Genomic DNA, 24476 nt, shown 5'->3' on the forward strand with positions numbered 1-24476 from the left:
CTAAGCCATAAAGTGATTTGATTAGAATCTATATTTCAAAAGGTTCCTATGTGCAATTATTCTTTGTAGGATATTACCCTGCCATATAACACAACAATATTATTATATAATGATAATCATATAATTATACATTATATTATATTACTGTAATGGTACAGCACTCTAAATAAAAAGGGCAATTATGTGGAACAAAAGAGAGGAAATCACAGAGCTAGCCAGAAATCCTGCATGTTCTCTGGAATAAATGTAAATTGATGTTATTAGGTCATAAAACATATGTATTCTTTTCACAGTATCTTTCCAACCTTCATAATTATACTTAGAATTTCAGTACACTTTCAGAACTATTATCTACCCAAATCTCCTGAACTGAACATATAATTTCTTTAGATATCTGCAATATCCAATAACATTTTCCACACAGCCTAATTTTTGGCCTTAAGTTTGCATGCCAGTCAAAATCCCAAATAATTTCTGCATCAACCAAAATGTTTTATATTTAGCTATTCAATGGTTTGATTTTTTAAATAAATAAATATTCAGAAATCTGGTTTCTAGAAGAATCGTATTCCATTTTTGGATATGATACTGAATACAGAACGCTAACTCCTAGGCTTGAGTGTTGACTTTGGTAGTTTAAAAAGCTTTAACTTAAGTGCAAAATTAGCTTTGTTCCCCTAAATATTGGACCAAAAAGTTCACACTAAGGTAAACATTTAGCTCGCAAGTAAAAAACTAAAAACCCTAAAAAGATCACTGTTAGACAGTTTTATTAGTTTTAGATAAACATAAATCTAAGCAATAAAGGTAGTTGTTTCTACAGCCTATAATAATTGTTGATCCCCAGGCTACAGGAGAAGAGAATACTTCTCCTGGAAGTTCTCCTGTACCTTCTGCCACCCCAGTCTTAGCATTCAGGATCCATATTTTGCCATCTGTAGATGTCACCACCAGAAATGTTTTACTGTCCAAATCATGACTACAGAAAAGAAATGGGGTTGCATAAACTCTTGACGTTGTTTCAAATTTCCATAATAAATTTCCTTCTCTATTACAGCAATAAATAAAGTAGTCATGGGACCCAAAGAATATGTCTCTGGAAAAATTTGAAACACAGGGTGATGAAAAGATTGGTCCATTGCTGGAAAATGCCCAAACCTGTAGGACAATAATAAGAAATATATTATTGAAATTTCAGTTAGTGTGACAGAATTATTCTATAAATTGTTATGAGTTAATGATGCATACAAGCATTCAACGTTATAGCCATGTTTACAAAATATATCAAACAAGGGCTAATTCCTCTGATCCACTATACATCTCAATATATAGAACAGTCAAACAAATACATTACATCTTTGTATATTTTTTTCTTATTGGGAGGGCCTGCTGAACAAACAGCAAATCTGTTTCAGTCAGAATCATGATGCCAAATAAGCTAGAAAATTTTAAAAGGACATATTTTAATGGACAAGTAATTTCATAGAAGGGGCATAGTACCATTGTTTCCTGGGGATCATACCTGAAATGAAGATAGTGTTGTAATGATTAGTGACAATCATTTCTCTAGCATAGTCTTGGTCAATGCATATTTCTCCCACAACAGTAGTTTATACAACATAAATCATTGTACTGTAGAACAATTTATCACTGAATTCAGGTCAAAAGAATAAACCTTGGATTTAATCCTAACTTCAAGACCAATTTCAACAGTTTGCTTAGTGGGAAACTCCCAGGAACTCAACTGTAGTAGTCATGGCTGATTTCAAAAGAAAGTTCCAACAGAAAATCAAGATGGTCAAATCTTTCTAGAATGATTATTTAAAATCACAATAAAAAGCTAAGACAGAATGCATATCACAAAACAAGAAGGTAGCATCAAGTTGGATCCTGTTATGGATTAGTAGCAAGTTAAAAAATTGAAAGCAGAAAGTAGAAGTAAATTAATGCTTCTTACGTCCTGTATGCAAAGAGGGATCTGTTAAACAACTGTACACAACAGTGTGCTAGTTCATAAATGATTTAGAGTTATGAACGATCAGTGCTGTAACCAAGTTTGCAGATGATACTACATTATTCAAATGATAAAAATGAAACTAGATGGTTTGGGAAGAGCTTCAGATTATTGTAGAGGACAAACTGAGATGACAATCATTGGTCCATTCAACTGGGGATTGGGCCAACTCTTAACTTAACTAACTGCTGGAAATGGTGCAGAAAAAGTAAATCAAAATATAATAAAGTTTCTTCATAGAAGCAGCTCTATTACAAGGACACCAAGGAAATCTGCAATATTTGAGCTTTTTAAAAAACAGAAAACAATCCAATAACCAATAGAGCTCAACTAGTTTTCTGTTGATTCGGAGGTGGCGTGTAGCTCATTGCAACTTGTTCCTGACTCTCCACCTTCCCAATATGTTGGCTCTTGTGACATTTTTAAAAATCAGTATGGGAAAGTTAGGCCACTATAAAAGGACAAAGCCCATCCAATTTCACAGAAATTAGTACAAGGGTGTCCAAGTTACACTTCTTTACAAACTGGGTTATTAACTTTATAGCATTTCACTAGAATGGGATGAGATGTAAAGGGACAGATCAAATTTGCTCAATGTCATAGGAATCAGTGCAGGGATAAAGTTTTGTTTTTTAAATCATAGCAATGGCTTCTTCAGTCCAGTTTTGGAACATTCCCAGGAATCTTTTGCCAGTGAAATTCTACATTCGATCACTCTGGTGTCACTGCTTATCATACAAACACCCATTTCCCATCAGTAGAGCCCAAAAGGAACCGGGATATGAACGGGACAGTTACTTAGAAAGACCCAAAGATGCAGAATATTTAAACACACAGGAAGATGACAGACACACACAAGAACACTTTTTTGCAATTATTTACACGGTTAAAAAAACCAGAAGCTAATGATAATGAATGATCAGCAGGAAGAACAAATGAACGAGAGAGAAGAATTTTAAAAGTGTAATTCAAAAATGACTGTCTTTAAGCAAAAACAAAAGAGCAGAATATGCTGGGAGAGGAAATGAAGCAAAGAGAAGAGGAAGAAAGGAATGGAATGGAAGGGGGCTAAATGAAGTATAATCAAGAGGGACTAAGAATGATACAAACATTAATCAGATGGCTACCATGGGTGCCACAACAGAAAAAAGAGCCTGGGCAACCTCAAACCCCATCATCTCAGCACCTACCCAGTCACAATGTTCAGTATGGTTTGATTAAGGAGCTATTAATAATGGATCCAATTTTTCATCCTCCCACTGAGGAGTTTCTACATCAAATGCCAAAGGATTCTTAAAAAAAAAAAAAAAAGCAGAAAAGCACTGTTTTGCTTGCATTGTACAACATCTTGTGCTTTTCTGTATACTTGAACTACAAATGAAAGGCAGAATTCTCACTTTATCCTTTCTCAAATGAGTTACAAACCTATCCTAAATTGTCCCACTCTATGTCCGGTACAAGGTCCATGTTGTGTGGGAGCACAGTTGTAGTTACTAGCTCTGATTCTTATATATTGTTATAAACAGTATGCTACATTTGGGAAGAAAGGCTTGGAATAATGCTGTTGCTTCTTGTGTTATTTTTGGGTTCCTCAGAGGCATTTAATGGGCTATTGTGGGAAACAAGATGGCAGACTCCGTAAACTTTTATCAGCAAGATCAGATAAACAGGATGATGGAGCTGGAAAGCCTGTTTCTTATCGAGTTACAGGTTTATGTCTCAACTTCTCTTTTATAAAACAGATATACACATTAAAAAAAGCTTTTACAACATAAAAACTAAATCTAAAGTTAATAGTAAAAAAAAGATTAAACTAGTTATTTTAGAAGTAGCAATAATTCAATAATACAACAATTTTTAACCTTTTCTCCAAAGTGGCTAAAGCAGTATAAATTTCCATCCACGCAGCCAACGTACACATAGTCTTTGTCACAATGTGGTGATGAGAAGATAGGTTTTCCACAAACACTTTTCCAAACAGTTTTCCCCATAACCTGCAAAAGCAAATAATTAACACAATCTGCCTTAAAATGCTCCAATGTTAAACTAATGGGAAATTAAGGCACCCAAACAAAGACTGGAAACAAAAAAATCAACAGTGGAAAGAATTTTCCGAAGTTCAGATTCACAGAAATCCCATAGTGTCAGCCCTACAAGGTAGATCAGACTGGAAAACCAATACCATATAGGTCAGGACTACTTTTATTATAATAGCTATAGGAACAAAATCTTGCAAGTCTGGTATTCTTTGTCCTTTCCAACAATTGATAAGGATCTATCTATTGTTGAAATAAGACGTGAAATCATATTAAACAATCAAGAATGCTTGTCCAGTATTGCAGAGGGATATGCTTATGCAAAACCATTCACTAATTTTTATACTTGTGTACATCTCTGCATATACTGTAACATTTTACATAGTTTATTAAAACTACACAAGAGTTAAATTACTAGGAGCTGAAAAACAAAATAGTTATTAGCTTCTGATCCCTTAATATGTAACATTTGTGGAATTTCTATGGATTAGTATATGTTAATATAGCTGGAAAAGCTTGCATCAGAAGAAAACAGGGCATATATCCAATAACTACAATGTTGTTATCAAAAGTTTTCTTCTCTTTAGCCCCTTTATACATAATTTTTAAAGCCTTTAGTGAATCTAGAACACCATACATGCAGAACTAGGAAGTTACGTACAGGATTAACAGCAAGTAGCAGTCCTCCCAGAGTACCAACGTACAGGTGATGTGGCAACAGATTTAAATGAGGAGAAGCAAATACACCTCCAGATTCACTGTGTAACCTCCAAACACATTCCTTCTTCTGTCAGAATAACAAAATACACATATAACACTGTGACACAGCTTAATTTAAGGTTAAGATACAGGGTCTTATTGTAGATCAATATATTTTAAAATATTATATTCTCCTGAGGTGAACCTTTGTGCTCAGTAGCAATTCCTAAATCTATGTCCTTTCTACCAGCACTATTATAATTATTACACATTATAGTAGACTAATAGGGTTGTTATTACATCAGTATTTTAATTGCTTCTCTTCAGAAGAAAGATCCATTCTGTATCATAAACTAATAACAAAATACACACGGATGTACCTTAAATATTCTGATAAAAATAATACTATAGCCTAGCATGCATGCATAATAAAGGCAACATAACAAGCACTAAGGGTCTCTTGGTGTAGGCAATGGAGGAAACAATGAATTAAGAGCCACAGGCTGCAGACTTGTCTGATCGTAAAACTGACTTCTGTGGGGTTTATTTCTGAGCAGAAGCAAAAAAAATAAAAATAAAAAAAATGACATGGTTAAATAATTAAACAGAGTTGTCAGTACTGTATTTTGGGACATTTAAAATAAGAAGTGGTACCTAAATACTTTTAATCAATACATAAAAAACAAAGCAAGACTAATAGCTGTATATATATAGCTCCAAGCTGTCAATATACTTTGAAACTGGAATTAGATTTTAAATATCAAAACCTAAGGCTGCAATTCTAAGTGCTCTGATTTGGCATTCATTCCACTGAAATCCATATGATTTGATTTGACATGAAATAAATACTAGGCTAGAAGACATTCCCATTAATAATAATATCTCTAACATTCATACTTTTTAATTTTGTCCCTTTGAGTCAGTCTTCATTCCTGGTGACTGCCTGGACAAGTCCATGCAGTTTTCTTGGCAACATTTTCAAAAGTGGTTTGCCATGATCCTTTTCCTAGGGCTGAAAGAGAGGGAGTGACTGGCCCAAAATCACCAAGGTGGCTTCATGCTAAGGCAGGACTGGAACTCATGGTCTCTTGGTTTCCAGCTCAGTGCCTTTAACCACTGGACCAAACTAGCTCTCAACATTCACATTTACTTACATAAATATCTAAAGCATATACATGCTGGTCATGAGATCCAATAAAGAATAACCCTGTGGAAGGATCCAAAGCTGGAGAACTTTTCACAGCATCTTCCGTGGGAAATGCCCAGTGGATTTCCCCATTGCTGTTTTGGAGAACGTATACCAATCCATTATAACAACCTGCATAAAATCATAGCCACAGAAAACAGGTGCATTTGGAAAAGTGTTCTAATTTGAGGTGAGAACAAATATTTTCATTTTCAAAACAGTTGTGATCACAGGAAGTATCTGTATGCATGTGTGTGTGTGAAAACTGGTGAGATGGGCACATACAAAAAAAGGATCAGAGTTTGGATTGCAACACCATGCCCACCATCTTGCCAACGTTGACCTTCCTGTGGACTCACCTGGTGCTGATGCTTTTCTGACTGCAGGAGATATTCTAATCTCAAAACAGTTTTCTCACCCCTGAATATACTTATTTCATTTCCAGCAGATGAAATTAATCACTATAGCCACTCAACCAGTTTTCAAACAATCAAACAATTAAGGTTAATTCATAAAGTCAGCAGCGTTGAATATATAATACTCTTCACTGCATTTTATATTTTAGAATATTACTGTTTCATAGTATTTTCCACATATGTTTACTACCACACAGTTTGAATACCTACCAACAACAATGAAGTTTCCACACTTTGATATACATGCGGAGGACTCAATACGATCTGCAAGGTTTCTTTTCCATTTCACTTTGCCTGAATATAAGTCAATTGCTTGAATCACTTGAGAATGAGACCCAATATATACAAAAGCAGGTAATTTGTCAGGAATTGGGATTACAAGTAGTGGAGATGCATCAACACATTTGCCAAGGTCTGATGTCCATCTTACATGCAATGTCAACTTTTTAGTAGTTTCACCAAGATTCTCTGGACCCAAATTTTCTTCAACGGAATCAGCTTCTGTTATATTTACATTAGTATTACTTTTTTGCAACATTTCATTCTTTTCTGCTGGTTCTGCTTCAATCTGGTTCTTCACTGGCTCATTGATAGACACCAAGTGGTTTCCTCGGCTTACTGCAATAAATCTTACAGTGGCCACTTCAGTTTTCAGGGAGCTTTTAGAGGTAAGCTCCACACGCTTATTATTTGGTTCTTCACTGAGATGGCCACTCAGTTTTCTTTTTATAGCACTGTGACTGCTTACAGTTAGGTTGTCACTTGGGAAAGCTGATTTTAGGACATGTTTGTAGATCTCGCCAATAGAACGATTGAGAATAATTTCCAGTAAGCCAGGAATAGGCCTACCTACCATACGCTCAATTTCATCATGGAGCTGTAGCAATTTTAAAGAATCCCCACCACTGGGCAAGAACTGGGAATCTTCCAAAATGCAGCTGGAATCATCTGGAAGATTAAGGATAGACTGGGGGCAGAAGGAGAGAAGTGTTACTACTGTATGTCTCATTAACTTACTTCAGAAGTGCACACCCAGTAGCAAAGCAAGTTAGTCATCTACAAAGTGGTAAGAGCCCAACAGACTCAAAGAGAAACAAGGACAGGCTATAGACACTAGTTAAGAAGAGTGATCAACTCTCTGAAGCTAAGTAAGAACACCATCTCTTAATCTTTTAAATTAGAAGAACACTTCTGGGAAAAAGAAAGCAACGGTATTAAAATGAGACAATAAGAATGAAGTCAAAATCTGAGCAAAGTTCTAACTGATTCATAAGTTTAATTTCCACGGATATTTCTGGATACAGCATCTGATCAAATATTATGCATTACAGGTTGAACACCTGAGTAGCACAAAATGGATTGGAACTTCTATATAGGATTGTAGTTATTTTATAGTTTTACAGTATGTAGGGAAACCATATGCAAGCACCATAGAGGGATAACTATATTGTCCATTTGCATATCGTTTCTATGGTTTGCATTTGCATATGGTTTCTCATAAAAATTAGAAGCTAAATATTTAATTTAATTTAATTCTGTTCTGATGCTTATTTAATAGATAGGGCAGTTAATCCTCAAGCATCCACCCTCACTTATAATAAATTAGAAACAGGTGCAATGAGTAAAACAGAGATCTTTGGAAGAAACTGTCACCTGTTTATGCAGAAAGGCTGGATCTGTTTGATTATTTTGGTCAGGTTTTTATTAAAAAAAAATGCAAACAAACCATGTTTCAACTTATCCCAGAGAAGCAAACATCAATGGCTCATTTGGTACTGCATTCATTACAACCGCCTACCAACATCTGAGTCCTGAGCTTTTAGGGAAAAATAATGGTTTCTCTAAAGCTACTGCAAAGAATCCAAGCCATGATAGAAGTAACACATACTATGGGTAGACCCAAGAATATTCACCCTGTTCTTCTCTCCCTTATTCAAATGACTGAATTATGGATACTGATGAGAATTCTTGCTATGATATGTGAATAATGCAATTTAAAGGACTACCTGCCAGAGACTCTGCAAGCCTTCCCATAGTTCTTGTTCGCTTAGCTTGCTGTCATTTTTTCTGGAATTCAGGTGGCTGCTGTAAATCTTGTTCAGCTTGGACACATCAATTTTGCCTTTGCACAAAGCAAAAAATAAAATAAGTTTTCATTAGATTAAAACAAAGCATTCCTATATCTTTAATGCTCCACTGCAGACCCAATCTACAGATGTGTCTATTTGAGTCCACAACTGACCTTAGTGAAAGCAAAGCTAGAGCCAGAATAGATCCTGTAGATAGACAGACAGACAATATATTGAATGTAATATATATTCCAACTGACATAACATTCAGAGACCTATTTTAAAAGAATATAGATATAACGGAATAAGAAGTAATAGATTATACAGAGGATAATCATAGCATACAGAGTGTCTGAATGCCGAGACCCTGGTTGGAGTGCAAAGCAGTAGCATACAGATTAGCCATCAACTCAGGCTACCTGGACTTGACTTCTAACATAATATCAAGATAATGCTTAGGATCATCCAACACAGATTAGAGCCCTAAATGGAAGGGATGCCAGATGTTCAAGCTGGCTTTAGAATAAGCCAAAGAACAAGCAACATTATTGCTAATGTATCCTAGATAATTGAGAAAGCCAAAGAATATCAAAAAGAAGTCAGTATGTGCTTCATTGCCTTTGACTGTGTCAACCCTGTCAAGCTGTGGAATGTGCTTACGAAAATGGGAATCCCAGAACATCTCATTGTCTTCGTGCGAAACCCGTACATAATTCAGGAAGCCACAGTCTAATGCAATGTGAACAAATGGACTGGCTCCAGGTCAGTAAGTCATTAGTTTAGTCTATTTATATTTAACCTTTTATTTTCACTGTGCTCCTTGATTTTCATTACTATCAGAGTAATGAACTGACAATGAAGATACTGAAATGGTGCATAACTTCTGTCTTTTAGGATCAGCTATCACAATAAACTAACTAGTCCTCAAGAATATGTCACAGACTAGCACTTGGTACAGTAACCAAGAAGGCCTTGGAAAAGATATTCATGCTGTGATATATGTATATCTACAAAGATCAGAATGGTGCAGGCAATAGTTTTCCATGTGACATTCTATGGAAGTGAAAGCTGGACACTGAAGAATAGAAAAAGTATTGATGCATTTGAATTCTTATGTTGGAGTGGATTCCTGAGAATACCATGGCAGCCAAGAAAACAAACACATGGTTCACAGAACAACTCAATCCACAGTTCTCACTTGAGGCACAAATGACCAGGCTCAAATTATCCTACTCTGGGCATATTCTCAATTCCCTTGAGAAGTCTATCATGCAGAGAAAGGTAGAAAGAAAAAGAGGTTGACCAGCAGCAAGCTGGATGGTCATGAGTACACTGGAAGACCTGAAGCACCAGTCGGGGGCAGATCATCCTGGAGAAAATTTCTATGTGGTCACTACAAATTAACACTGACCTGATGGCACATAATCAATCAGTCAGACTTGGCTTCTGTCACGTTTTCCGATGCCCTAAAAACCAAGCCATTTTTGTAACAAGATCTTCCAAGGAAATGACATATGCATTTGGAAGTCCAAGAAAGCACCCAGTCAGTCTCTGAATTAATGAGCTACAATGGCGGATGGCTTCTTTGCGGGATGTTTGGTCTGGTAGAATTGGTGTTCTAACTTTACATTTGTTCTTGTATGGTTTTGTATTATTCTGCTTTAATTGGTTCATGCTGTAGGCCTTCAGAGTTGTGATGGAATTGGATGGCTAATAAATTTAATAAATAAATATTATCAAATACATACATATGCATATAGATATATATTTACCATGGGATGTGAATGGCAAAATATCAATCAGCAAAACCTCATCTGGGATTGCATAGCTAGGAAGATATTCTTGGAGCTTTTTTAAAAGATGCCCTTTTGAAACATCTTTGGGTGCAACAAACAGAATTAATTTTTCTTGTTGGTACCATATCAAAGCACAGGTTTCCACTGTGCAGAGGCTCTCTGCAACCTGCAAAATAAAATTATGGACTTCTAACGATTCTGACAAAAGTATAGGAAACCATGGGTATAAAGAACCCTGTATTTTTCTTCCCCTTGTAATTCAAATAACGTTCAATGCTGTGCAAGCATAGACAGTCCAACCCCATTTCACTAATGGCAAGATCAGCTGAAGTACTGAGAACATAATTTGTTCTAGCAGGTTTTTAACAGGTTTGTAACAGGTGTTGCCAAGAAACCTGATCCTCTGCTATTTTATTCCTAGCACCTGATCTCAGAATCTCCACTTCTCTGAGAAACAAAGGTGGAATTAAAGTGTCCTTTGAGTTTCATTTGATTCCTGATGACTACATTTACTCATCCATGTAGATTTGTTTGGTAACAACACGAAAGTGGTTGGCCATTACTTTCTTCTAGGACATTATTTGACTTCCGAGTCTAGCCTACAGCCCTGTGATTTCCTAGTAGTCTCCCATCCACATGCTAACCACTTTGATCCCACTTAACTTTTCATTGGTTAGTTTGCTATCACTTAACAGGTCTTCTATAAGAAATTAAACCAGGAAAAAAAACCAAGAGGAATTAGATCTTGGCTGTACTCCATTAAAACAGATTGCAGGAATTTCTCTTAATTATTATGCAAAAGGTTTGAACCTCACAAAGATGTCTGCTACTTGGGTTCTACATATTGAGGCCACTGAAAGTATCACTCTTGCTCCAGCCCAGTTAATTGGCTTTGATATGGGATAGATAATTTTTTATTATGGTTTCTGACCAACATGTTTGACATGGGACATTCTAGAACTTAGGCCCTGGGTAAACAACTGATACGTTTGACACCATCCATAAAGCAGAGTTCTTTCTCCAAAGTACAAGCAGAAAACACCCCCAGCACCTTCTTCTTCGTATGACTTTGCACTGATCACTTAGTGCAGAACCCCTGGGACACATCTGTGATCCAGACAACCTCCTTCAGTTTGTTCAGGAGTATCCCTGCCTCCGTTTCCCTGTCATGTTGCTAACTGCTCTCATCCCGGTTAAGAGCTTTGTTTTCAAATGGCACTGTGACTCTTAAAGACCTTTTCTACTGGTGGTCCTAGAGTGTGTTCCTGGTAGCTTTTCTTCAACTTATGGCTTCCTAACCTTTTGATTTTCATCCTTTCTGGGGTCCCTTAATATTATAATACAGATGGAATTTGGAGAATGTGATATAGTGTTCAAAGCCTAGGGGTCGTCAACTAAACAGTCTATTTCCATGTAAGTTATATCAAAGCAATCTCAAAAAGTCAGGCAGCATCGCTCTCCCAGAATCTTCATGGCCCAAACTCACTTTCTGGTTACTTAAGAAACTTCTTATAAATAGTTACTTATTACCTCACCTGCTGTACATATTCAATGTTGAGACGCTTGCCATGACGCTTAATTTGATTGTCCTTCCGCCCCAAGAAAAACATTTCAGCATTTTTAACTCTTACGAAATCTCCCGTAGCTCTCATTATGCCCACAGGTAGCGTTATTTCGTCATCAATGAAACAGACACGTCCGTTTCCTCCTGTGCAAACGATTTCAAGGCTCCTCCTTATCAATCCATACAATGCAGACCAAACAGATCTGAATGAGATTTATCTCAACAGTCAGAGATTGTCAACCTTGTGAGATCGTCCAGACAGGAAGCATGCCCAGATGAACTAATTCTACCTTAATGTAAGGTTACATTAACAGAATCTTGCAAGTCTGAAAGTACATTTCTCCCCTGTCACCTTTACAGCCCAAGAAACTAGGGAAGGACCCTTCTGAGACATTTGCCCTTCCCACATTGTGGGCTAAGCTGCCTCTTATCTGACCACTCCCCTGGCTGTGGCTCTTCCCCCTATCTCCCAAGGTCATTTCCACATACATCGATACAGAAAAATAATGCAAGCTAGTACAAAGCAAAAACTTGATCAACTAATTGACCACCTAATAGCTAATTTATATCACACTAAACTACTCTATGCAGAGTAAGAACAAGCCCAGTCTTGTACTCTGAGCTTGTGTGCTGCCACCTTCCTATCTACTTAGATGACCACGAAGAATCTAGAAGCTTCTACTTTCGCTTTTGTTGGATACAGCTTCCTGTGCTTAAATATTAACTGTGGTTATTTTTAATAAACCTATTTCACTTCTCATGGTTTGAAACTGGCTTATTTTGATGTGAAATAAGATAACATGCAAGTCCATGAGAACATTAGAGCCTTGTGCATATTATGCATATTTTGCATGACATCCAATGGCCTCTTCTGGCCATGATGCTAACTAATTACAGCACCTGCCATTGTTTGAGTACAACTTCCATTCCTAGCAACTGCTTGTGTTGGCTGAGGTTAATGGGAGTTGGGAGTGCATTATCATTCTGAGGATCCAGCTTCATAATTGCCAAACAGGTGCAATTATGAAGCTGGATTCAGAAGAATGTAAAGTGCTACAGAAAGAAAACATTGTCCTCAAAAAAAGGTATTGTCTAAATCATACTATTCCAATTAGCCATAGACGTTACCTCACTGATGAGGGTTCGAAATAAACATCTTGTCAAATTATTAAAATTTGATGCCAGTTTTTGAAAGCTTTCATAGGATGATGCCAAATGCCAACACTGCATTTTTATTTTATTGTGTTCAGAAATCAAAATATTTAAATCCCAGCTAAGAAAAATGCTTATTTTAGGGAAAACCTTTAAGCTCATTTAAAGTCCTCAATCCCCCAATAAATCCAGTCACTGGATTGTTCCCAATTATTCCAAAAATTATTAAGAATACATAAGAAAAAACCTTGATGTATTATTACTGTGGTCAATCTAATTCCAGCACTAATTAGAAGTCCCTAGGAGCCCAAAGTAAGACATTAGGGTGCTGGACATAGCCTACCTACATATCCCCATTCATTGGAACCCAATGGCCATTATGACATCTTCAAATAATGAATAACTTAATTAAAAAATGATAAAAAATAAAATTACCTATAAACACTTGACCTTCACCTTCTAGGACCACTGAGCCATTAGCATCTTTTACTTCAACTGTTGTTCCAGATAATGGTGTTCCCAGTGGTACAAGGGAATCAGATCTAAAACTGGGTGGGGAGAGCAGGCGGAGGTAAGAGAGATGTGAAGCAGGGATGGAAAATAAATACAGAACTAATTTCTTGACACATGATTCAGACCATCAGAAAAAGAAACAAGCCACAAGCAACTTTCTACAGATGCTTCATGACATGTCAATTATTAATTAGATTAAAAAATGCAAAGCAAACAACATTCACAATGGTTACACTGGCTTTTATTCACAAGTCAAATGTTGCAGAACCTGGCTTAGATACTTTTCATCACACCCAGCACTCAAGTTCAGTTGTGTACTATAAGTGCATAAAACATTTTGAATTTGAAAGACTGCTTTAAGTTCAAAACAAGTGTTTTGAGTTTGGAATGAGTTATTTGGCTCATTCCAGAAGTATCTTCAGTTCAAGACACACGCACCCAACTCTGAAGCCAAAACATTTCTGGAATGGGTAAAACAACCCATTTCATATATGAAACATTTCCACTCAAAACCCTAATTTGTAGCATTGAGCCTTATCATTTATTCATCAAAGTGCACACCAGGTCAGCAAAAATGAACACTTCTTACCAATGATCCATGTCAAGAACCTCCTCAGGAATCCTGTAACAAGTGGCCCAACAGGAAACTTCAGTAATACCATAAACATTAAAGAGATGAGTTTTGTTTCCTTTTTCTTTCCAGCTTCTCAAGATACTTAGTCCAGGGCATGCTTCTCCACCAAGTGCTAAAATTCGGAGGGAGGTATCCACAGACAATATAGTTGATCTAATATGCTGAACTCCAAATCTTTTAAGAAGGGTTGGTGTAGCCTGCATAGTGCAGAAAGCAAGATTCAAGGTTACCACTGTGATAATTGTACCACCACAGAGATGCAGGTATATAGATGCAATGCATCTTAGAGTGGTCCTACAATATCTCTATTTGAAGTTAAGAGGGGGCAATGACAACAATGTCACTTTCATGTCAATAATTTAGAAACTATTTATTATAAATGGAAGATGAAAATAGTGGACTCCTTTTTTGGATCTATTGAGCACCTCACCAATGCCAAAGAACTTTAAAACTATGCTGTCAAACTTTGATTAAGTTCCTTTTTGGACTCTCAAGATGTCTAAAGGAAGGCTGTCTCAAGATGTCTAAAGGAAGGCTGTCACTGAAGGGATTTTGAAAACTGTCTTCTTTTGGTGAAAGGTAGCCTATAGCTATATGTTGATGAAGATTCTCAGTCATCCAGGTGGAATTATCTGGAGGTTGAGTCATGGGAACTGGACCTCTTTTCTTTTTGGTTTGATACATTTCACTTCTTGGACAAGCAGCGAAATGTATCAAACCAAAAAGAAAAGAAGTCCAGTTGCCATGACTCAACCTCCAGATAGTCTATAGCTAAGGGACATATTTTTCTCTCTGAGACACTCCTGAGGAGAAACTCTGAAAATAGCCATTGCTTAGTTCCTGTCATTTGAATCAATACTAAACATGGCTTATTCACTATCTTTGTCATGTTAATAAGAACTTTCTTGGAGAAAACACTGTCACCTGAGGCTTAACCTCATCTGTTCTGATTATTCCAGAACTGTTCCAAACCTGAAACATTACCACGAGGAATATGCCTGGAATGGTCAAAACAAGCACTGGAACACTTTCCACGAAGCTGGAAGAATTCCAATTTGGAAACAAGGCGTTACATATACGGACACATTTTTTTAATTCCCACGGACTGCGTATGAAAGCCTTGGACTAATCTGCAATATAAATGGCCTTGTGCAGATTTCTCTTTATTCAAGCAAAGTAGACAGTTTAATCAGCTCTGCAACCAATGCTGTACAGAGGCCATATTCACAGCAAACAATAAGTACAAGATTCTTACCTGCAATACGGTCACTCTGTGGCGCTGGAAGAGAGCCCGGGATAACTGCTGTGGCATCATTTTAATCACTGTGGGTATTATAAGCAGACAAGCCCCACTCGCTAGAGTAATGAACAGCTCAATGACTGATGGATCAAAAGTCAAAGGAGAGGCCATAAACACCACATCATCTGGGGTAATTTTAAAAATCTCTCTAAAATAAGGAAACATACATCTCTCAGCAATTAGGTTTAGATGAAGCTTTAAGCAATTTTGCATTTCTCACATTACTGAAGTCCAGGATCATGTGTACACCAAGCTAATCAATGAGACCCTTTCTCCCACTAATACAAGTTATAAATCCTCCAATTCTATCCCTTCAGATCAGGGTCACACAAACTACACACCCTGAATTGGACTGGCTTGCAGTCCAAACAGCTCTTCTAAAAGTTCTAGTAGAATTGTAATGAGTTCAACACGGAACGAGATTCATTTCCAAAATACATTTCATTATAGCTCTCTACACTTTTTGGGGGGGGAGGGGGGTCTAGGGCCAAACAAGAAATTGCAAACCAAGATCTATGAGTTTATTCCAGATCTATCCCAGTTATATAGAAAGCAGAAAGCTGGAGGTCCAACACGATTTACGCTATTGTTGCTCTTCTCATTCCTTCTTACCAAAATATATTACTAAGTATATTTGGAAACACTTACCTAAGATGAAGGATATTTGGTACGATGCATTTATGGGGTACTCTCACAATTTTGGGGACCCCTGTTGTTCCAGATGTATGCAAAAAGTATGCCAGGGAATGTTTCTCTCTGACATGCAACAGATCTTTTGGCGGTTTAGCCTCATGTTGCTCCTCTAGATGTGCTTTCCAGATGCTTCTGACCACAGAGCTTTCGCTATCTGCATGTACATATTTTGTCAACTGAACACCACTGTGCCTTTGGAAAAGAATTAAACCAATTCTCTGCATTTGAAGAGAATTTTGGCTGTATAAGTGTCCATATGTTACTGTGAATTTCTGAAAAAAATGAGAAGCTTTATTCTAATACAACATTCGCGTATTCACTTCTCTGTGTCTAATGTTACAACAAATAGAACAAAACAAAATATATTTGGAGCAGCTAATCAAATGAGATGCCTTTCAAGGGGATGTGGTTTGGCTTTTGTTTTGGTTTTTTAATCCAAAGTGACTCTGCAACAAGTGTAAAAACTAGGTAACACATTGTGGCTTTTAGGGAAAGGGCTACTGGATTTAGGCTGCAAAAATCCAGATGATCATTAATGTGGAATACAGAACATGAAGCAACTAAATGGCCCAATACTGGATGGAGCACACCAAGGCTGTAGGGAGTCATTTTTTAATTTAACTGATATGTACAATATTTCAAGAGAAATGCCAGACAAGAAACAGAAATTGGAATTGACATTGCTGGGAGAAACATTAACAATCTTGGTCTGCTGCTCCATATTAAAAAAAACGAGCAACTTATGCAAACAGGCCAAGAAAGGGAAACAGTAACAGACATTATCTTTCTAGGCTCAACATTCACAGACGTCTTGCTACTTGGGAGGACTGTGATATATCTAGACAAGATATTAATACTGAAGTTATATATGTCAGGTTGGGGACAGAGCATTCTGGAGAAAATCTTGTCTATGTGGTCACTAAGAGTTGACATCCCTGATGCCTTTGAACTGCAGTGCTGGAGAAAAGAGTTGAGTAAACCATGAGCTGCAAGAACAAACGATTGAGTACTAGATGAAATAAAAGCAGACTGCTCAGTGGAAGCACTCATTAATAATGAAGCTAAAGCTCAGATATTTTGGATGTATAATATGAACGCAAGTGTTATTGGAGGAGACCATCATGCCTGGAAAAATTGAAGGCAATTGAAAAAGAGGTTGAGAGAAGACAAGGTGGCTAGACACTATCAGAGACAAACTGCACATAAGCTTACAAGGACTCAAAGAAGCAGTTACTGGCAGACAATCCAGACAGAATTACATCTATTAGGTCACAATCAGAAGCAAATGAAGGGTAAATGAGAGTGAGAGGATACAGAAAACTCTAACCCTCTGTTTCCATCCAGTCCAATCACCATTTGGGCAACTGGACTGCAGACTGATTGACAGCCCTAGTTATGGGGCTTAGAACAGTGTTTGTTATAACAACCTAGAGGCGACCTTGTGCAAGCCAAGTGAACTATTGCCAATTATAGTACAAGAACCCACAAGAAAGTTTGCAGTTGGGTACAAGGTTACTGAGTGAAAAGTTTATGCTGCAGAATAAAGCGATTTGGGTTGAAGAAATAATCAGAGCAGAATTTTAAGTACACAGGCAATTCTCTATATAGTTACTTAGAATTCTATGGGATTACTTCATTGTAAACACAGAACTAACCTAAGCAGGAGGTATGCATAATTCCAAATTACATTTTAAATACCCCAATTAAAATAACAATTGGAAGTGTTGCACTTACATCAACTTTATCTTCTTCAACAAGGACATATTGGAAATTACATTTCTTCATAAAGTAAGTGTTCAGGCTGGGTAAGGCATCTGGATCAATGGAAGAATATGCAGTGGGCACTTGGAGAAGTCTAGCAAAACGAAGGAAGCTATTGTCAGGCACCAATTCTACATTTTCCTACGCTGTACCAGAAGTTGACTCTGTGCAATTCTATTTTATGGTGCTTGGATTCAGAAAGCCAACTATCTGAATCTTTTTTTACTCTCAAGGGCACAGAGCCGATATTACAAACATTTAACAAGAATTACCAATATTCTTCCCTCCTGCCCCAGCCTGGTGAAGATGAAATCGCTAGAGGAGTTCTGCCATTCAAAATTCCTATCCTGTTTTGCAGATACTTAGAATCTTGCAGAAGGAAGCTACTAATAATGTAATTTGAGGCAGAGAATCAACAGGCAGGAAACATTATTTACTTCCACTTCCACCACTTCACACTTTTACTCTGAAATCTTCCTTTACCCTGAAATCTTCTTTAGAGATTGAGATTAGAATTGAGGCACTTGTTTGTATTATCTAATGTGGCCCTTAGGACTGCTGCAGTGAAGTAATCTTCATGACGTACACATTTGCAAAGGATGGACCTAACACATGAAGCATTCCTCGGCGTATTTTATACCAAGAAAAATGATGGGGCCCATTTTTGTGGAAAGGTTCAAATATTAATTCCTTACCAAGCAAACTGCTTGATGGATTTTGCTAGAATAAAGGTTTCTGCTATTGATTAAAATGCCGAAGCAAAGCTGTGTGCTTCACATTCATAAATCATACAAAAAATACATACATACATATTCAGCAGAAACGTGGGTCAAATCTGTAAACAGTGAATAGTATCATAAATGTACTATTTTCATTCATTTGTGAAATTAGTATGAGGTGGCTAGAAATGAGAAACTAATGATGGATATATCATAATAAATAGTGGGGCAAAAAAGTATTTAGTCAGCCACCAATTGTGCAGGTTCTCCCACTTAAAAAGATGAGAGAGGCCTGTAATTTTCATCATAGGTATACCTCAACTATGAGAGACAAAATGAGAAAAAAAATCCAGAAAATCACATTGTCTGATTTTTAAAGAATTTATTTGCAAATCATGGTGGAAAATAAGTATTTGGTCACCTACAAACAAGCAAGATGTCTGGCTCTCACAGACCTGTAACTACTTCTTTAAGAGGCTCCTCTGTCCTCCACTCGTTACCTGTAGTAATGGCACCTGTTTGACCTTGTTATCAGTATAAAAGACACCTGTCCACAGCCTCAAACAGTCACACTCCAAACTCCACTATGGTCAAGACCAAAGAGCTGTTAAAGGACACCAGAAACAAAATTGTAGACCTGCACCAGGCTGGGAAGACTGAATCTGCAATAGGCAAGCAGCTTGGTGTGAAGAAATCAACTGTGGGAGCAATAATTAGAAAATGGAAGACATACAAGACCACTGATAATCTCCCTTGATCTGGGGCTCCATGCAAGATCTCACCCTGTGGGGTCAAAATGATCACAAGAACGGTGAGCAAAAATCCCAGAACCACACGGGGGGACCTAGTGAATGACCTGCAGAGAGCTGGGACCAAAGTAACAAAGGCTACCATCAGTAACACACTATGCTGCCAGGGACTCAAATCCTGCCAGATGTGTCCCCCTGCTTAAGCCAGTACATGCCCGGGCCCGTCTGTAGTTTGCTAGAGCGCATTTGGATGATCCAGAAGAGGATTAGGAGAATGTCATATGGTCAGATGAAACCAAAGTAGAACGTTTTGGTCTAAACTCAACTTGTGGTGTTTGGAGGAGAGAGAATGCTGAGTTGCATCCAAAGAACACCATACTTACTGTGAAGCATGGGGGTGGAAACATCATGCTTTGGGGCTGTTTTTCTGCAAAGGGACCAGGATGACTGATCCGTGTAAAGGAAAGAATGAATGGGGCCATGTATCGTGAGATTTTGAGTGAACACCTCCTTTCATCAGCAAGGGCATTGAAGATGAAACGTGGCTGGGTCTTTCAGCATGACAATGATCCCAAACACACCGCCCGGGCAACGAAGGAGTGGCTTCATAAGAAGCATTTCAAGGTCCTGGAGTGGCCTATCCAGTCTCCAGATCTCAACCCCATGGAAAACCTTTGGAGGGAGTTGAAAGTCCGTGTTGCCCAGAGACAGCCCCAAAACATCACTGCTCTAGAGGAGATCTGCATGGAGGAATGGGCCAAAATACCAGCAACAGAGTGTGAAAACCTTGTGAAGACTTACAGAAAACGTTTGACCTCTGTCATTGCCAACAAAGGATATATAACAAAGTATTGAGATGAACTTTTGATATTGACCAAATACTTATTTTCCACCATGATTTGCAAATAAATTCTTTAAAAATCAGACAATGTGATTTTCTGGATTTTTTTCCCCATTTTGTCTCTCATAGTTGAGGTATACCTATGATGAAAATTACAGGCCTCTCTCATCTTTTTAAGTGGGAGAACTTGCACAATTGGTGGCTGACTAAATACTTTTTTGCCCACTGTATAAGCTCTGATAAATGCCTCAAAACAGTATTTCTCCCCCAAATTCACCCTAGGTATTACTTTTTATTCAAAAAAATAAGCTCATGAGTCACCATTTGACAAATGAGAAAAAAAGTAATGGGACTATTTTGAATGATATCCTTTTCACTAATAGTATTTACCGATTTTATTGTACAGAGTTGAAAGGAGACATTAAGTCCAATCTGTCTAACTTCTTAAGCTGCATTTCTCATAAAATAAGGAGACAAAAGAATATCTGTCTTAGAAGAATATCTAAATCAACAAGTTCCAGTACTGAACTATGTTCTTAGGATGTTCTTCCTAACATGTCTTCCTCTAACTCAGTGTTTCTCAACCGTGGCACCTTGAAGATGTGTGGGGAAGCTGGCTGGGGAACTCTGGGAGTTGAAGCCCACACATCTTTAAGCTGCCAAAGTTGAGAAACACTGCTCTAACTTAAGGCCATTATTGCATACTATGTCCTACTCTGGGGACAGCTAAAAACACCATGTGGTTTTCCTCCATGTGACAACCCTTCAGTTACTTCAAGAACATTCTCACATTTGCCTTCCTTCTGTTCTCAAAACTAAGCATATACAATTTGCCAAATGTCTCTCTGTGTATTTTTGTTTCCAACTCCCTGGTCAGATATCTTTGTGGTCCTTCTCTGAATCCATTCCAATTCATCTTTAATTGTGGTCCCCAAACTTACAGTGGGTTCTTACCAGCACAGAAGGGGTTATGGTTTTCTATGTACTTCTGTAATATTTTAGAGGATATTGGACAAAACAGATTAATATATGAGTGCATGCCAAACTGTTAGGTACTTGGTTTAGACTGATTCTCATACTGTTAATTTTAGGCAAACATGGCTATCTATACTAAAAGGCCAATGTTTTAAAAACATAGAGGATTTATTTCTACATTTCTCACTCCATCTAGTGGCTTACGTTGTCAAGCAGAACAAGCTTGATTCTACAGAGACGTGTTCCAATATCATATACCCTGTTAAAAATTAATATCTTACTTCAGTAACATTAAAAAATGTAGAAGAAGGTTCGGTAAGACATATTATACAAATAAGCATTTTAAAAATGATGATGGTTTGAACATAATGAGGTGATAATAGCATGTTCTGCATTTATGTTAACAAAGTTATATAAATGCAAACTCGTAGCAATACCCTAGAATCCAAGAAGGCAGGTTTATCCCTGGATAACAGTAGAGACCTATTTCCAAATTTTCGGTAAGGTTGCAGTGTTTCCTCAGGAAATCTGTAAGCTCTGTAGCAAGGCTTATAACTGTCTTGTACGTGTAGGTAACTGGAGTCTGATCACTACATTCATCAAAGCACACAGCTCTTCTCTCAGGATATAACCTGGCAGCAGTCTGAACCATCTCATGCAGCGTCATTCTCGATATTTATACTGCATATGCAAATAAGAAAAAAACCCCATAATTAATTTGTTTTTTTTAATGTAATAATATATATCCAATAACTGAGGTAATTTTAAACTTGAAAGGAATATGTTTTTATTGCCGAGTTGTGTTCTACAAAATGGGCAGCCATGTAAATCTTTTAAACAAACAAACAAACAAATGCTTTATAAAGTAGACATATTGTATTTATGGTTCTGATCATCATTCCAATGTTGCAGCATTGAATAAAACAGTTATTCTATTTTTCTATTATATATATTAAAAAAGCCAGATATACCTTAATTCTGACACAGAGTGGGAGAATTACTCATGTTTTCACATTAAGATTAAATCCCATCTAAAATAAATAGTGACTCCTAAAATATAGAAGAGATAAAAATAATAAAGACATAGCCAGTCTGCAAGTTGGGCTTTTTAAAACTACTTTCTAATAGTTATACTGATTTAGCTTGACCGAACTGAAAGAACCTGAGTTTGTAAAGCTATGGATCCAAAACTGTAGTTAAAAGCAGCATTACTATATTCTGTCATTCAGTTTGGTGGGCTTTATTTCTATTTACACATGATTACATTCAGGCTATGCTAGTCTTCACACAGCAGGTGAGCAGCGCAACACTGCTTTGGGTTCATATGCAGATCTTCATAAGCAGATCTTCATATGCAGATATCCATCTAGCTTAGAGACTCTACTGCAGTGTTTCTCAATCTCAGCAGGTTTAAGATGTGTGGACTTCAACTCCCAGAATTCCCCAGCCAGCATGACTGACTGGGGAATTCTGGGAGTTGAAGTCCACACATCTTAAACCTGCCGAGATTGAGAAACACTGCTCTACTGCAAGTTCAGTCAATATCGTGCATATATCCACCAAGAAGAGGAACCACTCTGAAGTTAGAGCACCTTACTTCTGAATAATTCCAGAAAGACTTGCTTGTTCTGGATTTCATCTTAACCGGAACTACTGTCGTCACTTTCTCTTATGGGTTTCCTATAATGGGTTATTTCGCTGACCACCAGGGGATCAAATTCAAGTGCCGTCTGTCCTGATCCATTTTCCTACGATAAAAATTAAAAATGGTGGAAATAGGATTTCTACACACTTTTTATCAGTTGCATCGAGTTGCCCTGGAGTATTTTCTAGCCAGCTTTCCAGAACTCCCTCTGGACATCAACCTCAGAAGGCTACACCCAGGTCAGGACCGGGGCCTAGTCTGGAAGTCATATAGTGGGTGGAAGAACAGAGGGGAGTGACACTTGGTGTGCCAGAGAAGCACACACTTTGCTCCTGCTGCCCTTCTGGGCACATCCATTAACTCAGTGTTTCTCAACCGTGGCAGCTTGAAGATGTGTGGACTTCAACTCCCAGAATTCCCCAGCCAGCCATGCAGTCCACACATCTTCAAGCTGCCAAGGTTGAGAAACACTGCATTAACCTCTGGGCAACAACAGGGAAGGGACGACCGTCACCTTCTTCCAGCATGCTTTCCAACTTCCCAGCCTTGAAAGTGTCCGAGGCTTTCCCATCCGAGCACAAACCAGGTCCGAGCCTGCTTCACTTCGCACCAATAGCCAAGCGGGGCTAGAAACCCCCTTTGGAGTTGACGCGCAGGCCGAGGCAGCCGCTCCCGGCTTGGTTCTTGCACCCAGAGCCCGGCGGGGCCTCCTCGCGCGAGGAGCGGGCGGCGCGACGCGACGCGACGCGACGCAGCTGCCCCGCGGGCGCCTCCGTCTCCTCCCGCCGCCCCGGCTCCCCCACCGCCCGCGCCAATCCCTTTCCTACCTGCCGCGGAGCGCGCTGCGGAGGGCGGAAGGACGAAGCCAAGGGGAGGAGGCGAAGGAGGAGCCGGGCTGCACGCACGCCACAGGGCAACGCTCGGGCTGGCCGGCCGCGGCGCTGGGGTTGCGTGCGGGAAGGCGCAGCGGCCTCCGAGCCAGCAGCGAGGGCGCGCCCGGGCGGACCGGCGTCGCCACCCTCCTTGGAGGCGTCTCTCAGCAGCTCCGCATTTTGCCGCGGTCTCCCCCGTTTCTCAGGAGGATGCAACCGACTCGTCAGGATGCTCCCCGTCCCCCGCTTGCAAAGAGCCGACTGGCTGGAAAGAAGAAAAGGGCCCTTCCTTTAGGGCTCGGCTGGCTTCGTGGTTTTGGGTTAATCCCAACGCAGGGCGAATCTTGTGAGGAACGGGTTAAGGAGCCCGGGCTAGGATTACCTGAAAGCAGGGGACGCGTTTGAATGGCTTACGACTTGCAGGCAGGATGGCCCGAGAGCGAGCCCGCTGGCCGGTAAAGCTGGAAGAGCGGTTGCCGCGTGCCAACGGCGTGCGCCCGCCCGGCCTTGCTCAGAGGCTTCTCTTTTCTTTGTGCACTCAGAAAAAGACTCTTTGAGCAGCCCCTTCTGCCAAAATAAAGTTAAGCAGCTTGGGAACGTTGGTTCCTAGGAAGTTCCTTCTCAGTGCCTGTACGGTGCATTGCTGAAGAGTGCTGGATTAAGGATTGGGGAGATCAAGATCAGAACTTAGACATCAAGCTCGTGGAGTGCCCTTGGAACGGCTACTGCCACTACAATCTAAGGATAATGCTGGTGTGTGTGTGTGTGGGGGGGGGGTTCTAGGAGCACTACCTTGAGGTGTTGGAGGGAAGGTGGACTATAAATGCAACAAAACAGAATCA

General features: G+C 38.8%; 1 protein-coding gene across 9 annotated transcripts; it reads right to left on the reverse strand.

Annotated features, from left to right (window-relative positions):
• Positions 1 to 753: 753 nt before the first annotated feature.
• Positions 754 to 23902, reverse strand: AASDH (aminoadipate-semialdehyde dehydrogenase). Of its 9 annotated transcripts, XM_088130988.1 has the most exons (17): positions 23590 to 23899; positions 22715 to 22865; positions 22089 to 22167; positions 21555 to 21798; positions 17807 to 17927; positions 16028 to 16344; positions 15335 to 15527; positions 14035 to 14276; positions 13368 to 13480; positions 11752 to 11924; positions 10193 to 10382; positions 8358 to 8473; positions 6562 to 7318; positions 5904 to 6067; positions 4712 to 4837; positions 3877 to 4008; positions 754 to 1158 (listed from the first exon to the last, which is right to left on the reverse strand). In XM_088130988.1, the coding sequence occupies exons 4-17, from the start codon at positions 21782 to 21784 to the stop codon at positions 760 to 762; spliced, it is 3273 nt and encodes a 1090-aa protein (XP_087987114.1). In that variant the 5' UTR covers positions 21785 to 21798; positions 22089 to 22167; positions 22715 to 22865; positions 23590 to 23899; the 3' UTR covers positions 754 to 759. The 9 variants fall into 9 exon arrangements, 7 of the variants coding, with proteins under 7 accessions (XP_087987114.1, XP_087987105.1, XP_015746218.1 ...); XM_088130979.1 differs by lacking the exon at positions 22089 to 22167; XM_015890732.3 differs by lacking the exons at positions 22089 to 22167; positions 23590 to 23899 and adding an exon at positions 23277 to 23539.
• Between the last annotated feature and the right edge of the window lie 574 nt (positions 23903 to 24476).

This window comes from Python bivittatus, unplaced genomic scaffold (genome assembly GCF_059951505.1).
Source record: "Python bivittatus isolate LINGU-HERP-01145 unplaced genomic scaffold, Pbiv_v1 ctg000070_np1212, whole genome shotgun sequence".
Taxonomy (NCBI): Eukaryota; Metazoa; Chordata; class Lepidosauria; order Squamata; family Pythonidae; genus Python; species Python bivittatus.